We start from the raw sequence: 9969 nt of genomic DNA on the forward strand, positions 1-9969 counted from the left end.
CACATTGTGTTTAAGAGAAAAGAAGCAGGAAATGAGACTGTCAGTTTCAATGATGCAGGCGTTTCCCTGTAGTTATTTTTTGGAGAAGATAATGAACAGTTCCAGGCTTGGCACGACAGCATGTCAAGCAAGAAAGACTGTGGAACAGCAACACAAGCAACAGCTTGGTAGAGATAGGCTCCGCCGACCGCCAGCTTTGGACAGATGGAGGGAAGAAAGGGAGGAAGAAGTGATGTGGCAGAGGTGAAGATGCAGTGTGAGTCTGAGGAAATGAGATGAAAAGCAAAGGAATGGGAAGTGAGAATTAAAGGAAATGTGTGGAAATCATGTGACTGTTCTTGGTGATCCACGGGGTGAGCAGGTTGTCATGGAAAAACCCCAGTTAGACTTTCTATTGTAATTCAGAGTCCCACCTAGTGCTGAGACAAAGAGGAAAATTACAGTGTTTGAAGGGTTCATGCTATGTGTTTGAGGAGCATGTGGGATCTATGCTGCAGAGCAGAGGTTGTGTAAGACCCTCTGGATAGATATCAAACTAATTCACACCTTTACTTTAACAGAAAAATCCTCCTGTTGGTGGTTAATCACTAAGAATATGCATCCATGTCTGCGTCCAGCTTAGACAGCTTTTCCTGATGTCCTAAATACACCAGGAGGTGAATATCCTGCAGATTAAACTGAGATGCTTGTGTAGATATATGTGTTCAGATTTATCGATGGTGTACGGACATTTTCTCCAGCTAACAGCGGTGGATGATAACTCTCTGTCTGGGATGGACATTTTTATCAAGATGTCATGCAAATTTCAAGCCATCCATCATTTTTTTTTTTTTTTTTTTTTTACATAACCTTATATCTTTTCTGGGCTAGACTGAAGCCAGAGTCACTGTGGCATCACACTGCCATCCAGTGGACACATGGAGAAACTGTCCAGTCTGGTGAGGATGTTTTGGTATAAGAGCCCTGCAGATCAAATTTAATTGCAAGATGAAAAAAGGACAAATTTTAAAGAATACCTTAAACATCTTGATTTTAAACACTGCTTATAAATGATGAGAACAAAACAATAATATGATAGAGAAAAACAGAGCATAATATAAAACGCTAATAGGTTAAAACTGTAATATAACGCAACATAGCACAGAGTTAAAATTGTTGCCGCTACTTGTATTATTAAGCCTTATAATAATAATGATAATAATAATAATCATCTTGAGAACTATATAGGTGGAAATAAGGGGTCTTGGCTTAGTAACTTAGTTTAAATGAAAAAACACAAATTATGACTTGCAAAAAAATATATATCCACATATTTGTGTTTAGAACTTGCAAAAAGATTAGAAATCAGTATGAGGCTGATCTTGAGTATATTTGTTGTCACAATAACCAAATCCCAGCTGTAATGCAGTAGGACACAACCCCCACCAACCTGAGTCAGCTCACACCTGAACACCACCTGTGACCCTTGAGAGTGAGTGAAAAAGAGTTAGCATGCGAGCAGAGAAGCTTCAACATAAAGCTAAAAGTGCTAATGAATGGCTGAAACATGCAGCTTGTAGTTGTACAAATACAACAGATACACATTCCATGACAAGTATTATAGCAACAATATCCACTTTTATGTATATTTTAAGTGCAGTTTCAAGGTGTGTTCCTGCTGCAACATTAAATAACACGAAAGATGCAATCTTATTTTGAAAATATCAATTAACTTGCATATGACAGGTGTTAAAGAAATGAAGACTTGGCTTGATATATAGTGCTTCTGCTGTCCTATTCTTTATTTCTTTATTCAACTATAAGCTGCCAACCTCTCACTGGGGTCTCACTCTTCAGATGTAGTGTTGCGTCCCTTGTGCTGAATCTCCTAGCAACACAGACCTGTTTATCAACAAAACCACCACAAGAGACAGAGAGGTGAACAACCTGGAGTTACAGGTACGTCTGGGGAGTATGTGAAGCTTTCCTCCGTTGTGGCAGACACTTCTCTTTCTGGGGTAAATAATATCCGGTGTAAATAAAAAGAGCTGTAACTGTCCTGCTGTTACTCAGAGCTTGTCTCCTCACTCAAACAGCATTTGAAAAAGGGATCCCTTATTGTGCTATTTGCTACAGACTCTGTAATCACCTTTTCAGAGAGCTTTGACTTCTGCTGGACACTGTCCAAAAACTAAGGGGTAACACCTTGTTTGCTGCTTTTATTTGTGGTTACAGCACTGTGTACATGTCCAGAGGATTTTTGCAATCCATCACTGTCGTCAGTGAAGGTTTCCATTACAGCAGTCGCAGATGGCTGAGCAGGGAAGGACGACTGCTGGGGCAACAGGCAGTGGGGGGCGACTGACCAGCAACACAGCAAGACTCTACAGTAATTCTTACAGGGCGTCTTACGGTGAGAGAGTACAAGACGGGGACGTTTATTTCATATATCTCAAGGACGTAGTCAGAAAGTCTCAGCATAAGCAGAAATAACTTTTATCACACTGATTAGGATTCAGATTCTGATGGCCAGTGTTTGTACGACTGTTTTAGACCCAGGCAGCTTCTCTTCTTACCCCGGACATCCCAGCAGGACGGGCTTCACAGCAAACCAGAGACCAGCCATATATTACAGGCCCAGTTTGGACCACATTGACAACCCTAAGTTTGGGTGAGTGTCAGGGCAGGGGAGGACTCATGATCGCTCATGACGCTTCCCAGCTGATTTCAGGTCTGCCTTAAAAGCCCCACACAGGTGTTTTCAATTACCCTGCCTGATTAGGTGGAAGCTGGCTGGAGCTGTGCGGGGAAATACATGAGTCACCAAACTCCATGTACAATTAAATAAAAATAAAAGCACAACATGTCCCAGAATAGTGAGGAAGCTGTCAATCAGCCACAGTGTGTTCCCACCCACACAGTCTTGAGAGTGAAGTGTCTTGAGTAAGTAAAAACAAAATCACAACTGAACACGTAAAGGATAAAATGAATGATAGTTCAGTGAAGCCATCATTAAAGCTATTTGTAAAAACTATTTGTTTTCCTGCTGCACTTGCTATAAAAAAAAGATACGAATATGATGGGAGGTGTAATCAGGTAAAATGGTTAAAATCACCTGTTTAATTTATCACAGGTGTGCAGGGCTTTTAGGAGATACACTAAGTCTTAGGTTCACTTGTGGTGCTCATTGAATTGAAAAAATCTATATCATTCAATGTAACTTTAAAGAAATGATGTCCATGTGCAGATTTTGCTGTGAATGCTCAATATATACTCCACAGGCACTATTTACTACCAAAGAAATGGTTGAGCTCTGCTTTAGTGAGGTGGAAGAAAGTGATTTTAAAAAATGGTGTCAAAATGGTTAAGGAGACTGTAATCATCTTGGCTGACTTGATGTCTTCTTATAAACAAGGCAAGAATAAAGTTATCAGCTGGGTACCACTGAAGACAAGACAGCAAGAGTATTTTTGTAATTTGCGTGAACTTTGGGTGACACTTTAAGTCTTTCAGTGATAAGACTTCATAAGATAGCATGGCTTCTGTTTCTGCAAACCAGCTTCCTGAACTGATTCATTTTACTGTGAATAGCCCGACTGAGATAAATGAAAAGTGTTGTTTTTGTCTACAGGCTGCTGTTATCTGACAATTTCATGTCTCAAACTAAACGCCACTACCAGCCTCACATCCGGTCTGACTGCTCTTTGCCAAACGTCATTAACAAACCCAGACAGAGCGGTTTCCATCAGCTGAGGAGTCACCCGAAAACAGAGAGTGTGGAGGCGAAGGTAGGGCTCATAAACATAAGACTTTGGAGGTGAGAAGTAACACACAGTCATAAAGTTCTCATCATCTGTCTTCATGAATGTGTTTCTTCAGACTGAATACCAAAGATCGTTTGTGCCACATCGTCTTGCGCCAACAGGTAAAATAAAGCCTGCACCTGCTGACGACCCAAGTTCAAGTGAATTTAAACTTTAAAGACAAAAAAATAATAAAATGCAAGTGCACCATTGTGGCTTGTTGGTGTTTGTAAATGGTGCTTTTGCACCTCCTCCAGTTTCCCAGAACCATGTGACTGTGGGTCCTAAACAAGAGAGCGGGTTCACTGAGGGAACAGACCTTCAGCCAAACACATTTCAGGAGAGGAAAAGCTGCACGGTAAGTCATGTAAAGAGCCATTAAATCAGTCTGTATTTACATCCGTAATCAGCAGGTATATAGGCTATGCGTGGTCTGTCTTTCCCAGAGCAACATCTACTTTCACTTTCTTGTCCTCCTGATGTTCAGGTTGAACCTCACCAGACTCACAGCTCCGTGATGAAAAGTGACTTCACGCCGCCATCGTTTCTGCAGGTTGACCCACAGCACCTCTCTGACTTCTCCTTTGAAAGGGTGTGATACAATTTTTCACAGTCTGTACGGTTTAACACTGCGTTTCTGTGCTTGTGTTTGAGGGCACCGAGGCAACACCGAACCTGAGCAGCCATTCTTCCCGAGAAACAGGATTCACGCGAGGTGCTGTCGCTCCATTGGCCTGCCCGGTGAGTACTGACCCCCTCCCGGTCAGCTGCAGTAGATTTGAATGATACCACTGACTTCCTTCTCTTCTAGACCTCCCGTCTGCCATCACCACAAACTGAAATTAATGCGCCAACTGAGAGGACCATTGGAAAAAAGGTTATATATTTTATATTATACTTTTATGCCTGTCACCAGTTGATAATGCTGGTTATTGTTTTTAGTCTGTTGTTGTGTTTTCAGGAGCCAAGCGGGTTTCTTCTCAATGCTCCAAACAGCCGGACTTTCCCGAACGCACCTTTCGATATTTCGCACTTCACTACACATTATAAGAGCACGTAAGTGTCTTTAATAAATTTATATAATATTAGGATTAATCAGCTGCTGGGAATCATTGCAGAACATTATCCAACCACCTGTTTGGCTGCCAAATGTCCAGTTAAAACGTTATTTTACAGGTTCTGTCATCATGCTGATAATGGAAAGCTGAAATCTGGCAACAATTGTGCAGGAATCATCAGTGCAAAGACAGACAGCGCCTACAGTCGTCGAGACATGGACAGGTACACAAACGAGCTCCACACACAGACCCATCATGCATACTTTTCATGACTCCCACGACCTTTTTTTTATTTCACAGGTTTATCTTTAGGGGCTAGAGCTTTGCACACTTGTGATGGTGTGTGCAACGATTGGGATTTTTTTGTCAACTCGTTTCTATTTTTGCTTTTTTGAGTCATTTGTGCAAAAATAAAAACCGTGGATATGAGTAAGAACTGTTGCTATATTACATTTCCTTCTAATCAAGCCCTGAAAACCTTAATCACTACCCCGTCTGTGTTGTTTTACAATAGCGCTGTCAAAAATAACAACTCGTTTTCATCTCTTTGTGAAGTCCTTTTTGTGCGAGTTGAAAAGCTGCCAGTCAGCCAGTTGTGCAATGCGAGTGGTTTGAAAGCCAAAGAGGGAGTGGAGGAAACGAAGCATTGTCTTTGACCGCCTCACTGTCACTGACCTACAGAGAATGAGAGGAGTGTAAACTAATGAGCAAAATAATTATATTCAGACTGAGCGCCACACCGATTCCCATCGATGTCTGCGGTGTGTCAAAGTGTTTTGCCACCCACAGCTGTGGAACGAGCAGCAGAGCACGGACCGAGGAGGAGGAGGATTGAGTTTCCAAAAGCATGTGTCACAGACTGTAGCTCCATTCTTTACACCTACTGTGGGCCAACTCTCTCTTATCAACAGAAGTCAAATAAACACAAGATTGCTTTGTCAAAACTGGAGACACATAAAACCACAGCGGGTGAAAAGAATTGTCGGCGTCAGCAATTTCATCATCTTCCTGATGTGGCCGGTGAAATAATATGCTTCATGGAAACTCTAGAGTCTGGCTCCGGGGATGGAAATATGATCTGTCGGTCAGTCCAGACTGAAACACCTCGACAGCTTCTGGATAGATTCAAGGTCCGCAGAAGATGAATCCCTCTAACTCTGAGGTTCCTTTAACATTTCCTTTACGGCCATCATTTTGTCCAATACTTTATTCTATGACCAACACTTGCTAACGACATCCCCATCAGCCTCACCTGTACATTTGTTTAGTGCTAATTAGCAAATGCTAACAAGCCTTAACATACACCTGCTAAATATGAGCATGTTAGCACTGTCACCTTGAGACTGCTGCCATCAGCATTGTGAGCACTGTCTCACAAAACCTCGAGCACAGCTGTGGACTCGTAGTCTTGTTCAAGCAAAAAAGCCAAATATTCTCTGGTTCTCCCGCGTGAGGATTTTCTGCTTTTCTATTGTCTTATTTGATAAACATAGATAAAACATTTGAAGACGTCACCTTGTGATGACGATGAATGATGAACATTTTTTTACTGTTTTCTCACATTTCATAGATAAAAAGATTTATTTATTCTTTATGAAAATAGTTAACAGATGAATTTATAATGAAATTAATCATTAGCTGCAACATTAAGTGCAACATTTTTGAAAATTGTTTAATAATTTTTAAGCAAAAATGACAAAAATGGACTTGTTCCTGCCTCTCCAATGTGAAGATTTGCTGCTTTTTTGTTGTCTATGATTGAAAAGTGAGTATCTTTGGATGTACACTGTTTCTGATATATACCTGTAGGTCAAACAATTAATTACCTAAGAAAATAATCAGAAGATTAACAGATTAAAAAAACATAATGCTCAAATATTGTTAGGTATATGTAAAAAAATGTGGTTTTATATGTGAAATGGGATTTGTGCATTTAATATTTCTAAATTTAAGAAAAGCATTCATTAGTTCTGTTTCCCTGCACAGAAACAGGAGTTGAGACACGCTGCCACATGAGTACGAGCATAAATATTTCAGCATCGGAGATAAATATTTCACTTTCAATGAGATGTGAGAGAAAGATACGTGGAGGGAAAAAGGATTGCATTACATACGAGCCCCACATGAATAATGAGTGCAGAGATGAGAGGAGAACAAGGGCCGGGCCTGCTTCATGTTAGAGACAGAGGTAGAAAAGGTGTAGTCACCGACAAAAAGGAGTACACAAAGATCACGACAAACCTGAGACTCTGACCTGCAGGGCGCTTCAGGTTTTTTCTTTTTTAATAAAAAAATCTCCCTCTTGATTTCTTGTGAGTCCATCTCATGTCTGGAGCCTCCCTATGGACTTCCCTTTTATGGTGAGGCACCCCAGCTATTCATCCCTTTAATAATCCTGCTTGTCTCAGGCTCTTTCTTGGCACTGACATTCACAGGACTGCTTACACAACACTGACAAGCATGGTGGGGTTGTGTTTAGCATGTCATAAATATTTTGTAAATCTTAATCCAATACACACATTTACATGCGCACGCGGTCCCGGTTTATAAAAATAGCGATGAGGCGAGTGGAGGTGCACTGGCAGGCACATTAAACAGACACTGGCCACGATGTGTGGAAGTACTACAGTGTGTCAGTCATGTAAACAGTAGCTGCTGCGTTCACTGGTTCCCAATTAAGACATTTTCCTGTAAATGATTGACAATGACTTCATCAGCTGAGTTAATCTTTAATAATGGAAGACTTGGTCTCCTGTGTACACTCAGAAATCAACCCTAATGTAAAACAGCCATACACACTGCATGGATGCACACACACATACAGAGACACACACACCTGAGTCCTGCTCTGATTGGATCATTTGCAGCTTATTGAGATGTCACAGGTGCTGTCAGTTATCAGTATCATAATGCCTCACTGCTCATTTATTTTCACAGTTAACAATAGATTAGGAATTAGCAGCACAGCCAAGAAAGTCCCACACCCGCCCTGTGTGGCTCATCCACCTCCACCTGCCTGCAGATCATCTGAGGCTGGATGTTTCCTCATGGCCCACCACCTCGTCTCCCCGTGTCCTCCAGCTCCTCATACTCGTAGTCCATCTGAGCCCTCTCGTACTCCAGCTCCTCTCCCTCATACTCAAACCCCTCTCCCTCACATATCAGCTCCTCCGTCTCATATTCAACCCCCTCCTCGTCATATTCCAGCTCAGCCCCGTCGTACTCTGTGACTGCCAGCTCTGCATCCTCCTCCCCCTCTTTGGCCACTTCCTCTTTAACGTCTCCGTCCCCTAAAGTCACTGCAGCTTCGTTGGCTGCTTGTTTGGAGTTGGAGCTGCTGTTCTTCAGGATGCCGTGAATCACCGGCTCCTCTCCTGCCAGAGCCAGCTCTTCGGCCTCCTTCTCCGCTGCCTTTCGTCGTCTCTCTTTCCTGGCCTCGCGCTCCTCCAAGAACTCTGCTGCGCCTTCCCCAACCACGAGCACCTCGTCGGCCACTTTCGGAGGGGCATCCACAGGGTTGTGGTCGTAGGAGAACAGGCGCAGGGCTGGGAGACGCTTCAGGCTGGGAAACTCTGATATCTTGTTGCGGTCCAGGTCTAGTATCTCTAAGTTCTCCATGCGCAGCAGGACTTTGGGGAAGGTTTCAAAGCGGTTCCCGTAGAGCCATAATCCCCTCAAAGCCTCCATACGCCAGAGGTCAGAGGGCAGCGTTTTCAGCCGGTTGTCTCCAATCTGAAGGGACTTGAGGTTTGGCAGGTCGTAGAGCTCCCGAGGAAACCTCTGGAAGTAGTTGCTCTCCATCCACAGGCAGCGCAGACTCTGCAGGTTCTTCAGCTCTGGCGGAAGGCTCATCAGCCGGTTGCTGCCCAGGTAGAGGCGAGTGAGGTTAGTGAGCTGGCAGATGGCCGACGGGACGTCTTCCATCTTGTTGAAGTCGAGGGCGAGTATCCGCAGACCCTGCAGCTGGGTGATGCTGTCCGGCAGCGTGCGCAGGCTGTTTCCACAAACATACAGCTTCTCCAGATGCATCAGTCCGCAAACACGCGAAGGTAGACGCTTAAATTTACGGTAGCTCAAGTCCAGCACGGGATCCCCGCTCTCAAACATCTCCTCCACCCCCAGTGGAAGCTCTTCCTCCATCTCCTCCTCTTCTTTCTTCTTCTCTGTGATTTCTGCCTCCTCGCCATCCATGCCCCCCTCCTCTCCTTCCGCTCCCCCCTCTCCTTTGCTGGAGGAGTTGCCCATGCTGTGGCCTGCAGCCCCTGACTCCAATGTGAGTCAGGACAGAGTCATTTGATGAGGTAGCGTCTGTGACAAGTTAACCCTCCGTCTGGAAGCTGCTGCTCTTTTGTGGATCAGCCCACTGGCTGCAAACAGCACCATGGTCTGGGCCAATTAACACTCTTGCAGCCATGCCACAGCAGTTTGTCAGGTGTCTGCTCGTGCCGTCATCAGAAAACACCACCAGAAAATATCTAACAAACTGCGGAGTAATAGTAATGATAGTAGTAGTAATAGTAGTAGTAGTAGTAGTAGTAGTAGTAATAGTAATAATAATAGTAATAGTGCTGCTGGTAGTTGAGTTGAAAGTACAGCTGAATTTTGAGCTGAAATTGAATTCTTGCAGACCTTACCCTTTCCTCTCCTCTATAACTTCCTTTAGGCTTTTAAGAGAAAGACAACGCATCAGCTTTGAGGTCACCTGGTCATGTCTCTCTATCAGAACCAGAAAAAAAGCTCCACTTTAGGCCACTAAAGAGTCAGTTCTCTGTCCCAGTCCCTGCCGGGTGTCGGTGGATAAGCCCACAGTGTGCGTGCAGCTCGGTGACCTGGCCGCCGGCAAAGAAAAAAACAGTTAATGGAAGTCTGTCCACTAGTTAATGCAGCTGCTCCACATTAGAGGCCGAGGTCTCCCGGAGTTATAATCCGCGCTGGAGGAAGAAATTGCTCATTTTGAGAGTGAACCTGCAGACTGCAGCCTGACTGAGTGACTCTGCTCCTGATGTTGGCTGCTTCTCTCCATCAGGGAGAAGGTTTACATTGTAGTGCTGCCTCCCTCTCTCCCTCCTCCCTCTGTAACCGGAGCGGAGGGCATTCATATCACATGGTCAGCGTGTGTGTGTGTGTGT

At 43.8% G+C, this 9969-nt stretch overlaps 2 protein-coding genes across 2 annotated transcripts; one reads left to right on the plus strand and one right to left on the minus strand.

Annotated features, from left to right (window-relative positions):
• The first annotated feature begins 2283 nt into the window (after window positions 1-2283).
• Window positions 2284-5159, plus strand: saxo4 (stabilizer of axonemal microtubules 4). The gene is made up of 11 exons (XM_070971896.1): window positions 2284-2392; window positions 2533-2650; window positions 3611-3767; window positions 3859-3904; window positions 4040-4140; window positions 4270-4335; window positions 4437-4523; window positions 4594-4659; window positions 4744-4838; window positions 4959-5063; window positions 5141-5159. The coding sequence occupies exons 1-11, from the start codon at window positions 2290-2292 to the stop codon at window positions 5157-5159; spliced, it is 963 nt and encodes a 320-aa protein (XP_070827997.1). The 5' UTR covers window positions 2284-2289.
• A 2726-nt stretch (window positions 5160-7885) lies between these two features.
• LOC139337354 (leucine-rich repeat-containing protein 10B) lies at window positions 7886-9085 on the minus strand. The gene has a single exon (XM_070971897.1). It carries the CDS (start codon window positions 9083-9085, stop codon window positions 7886-7888), a length of 1200 nt encoding a protein of 399 aa, XP_070827998.1.
• Window positions 9086-9969: the final 884 nt, after the last annotated feature.

This window comes from Chaetodon trifascialis, chromosome 10 (genome assembly GCF_039877785.1).
Source record: "Chaetodon trifascialis isolate fChaTrf1 chromosome 10, fChaTrf1.hap1, whole genome shotgun sequence".
NCBI classification, from domain to species: domain Eukaryota; kingdom Metazoa; phylum Chordata; class Actinopteri; order Chaetodontiformes; family Chaetodontidae; genus Chaetodon; species Chaetodon trifascialis.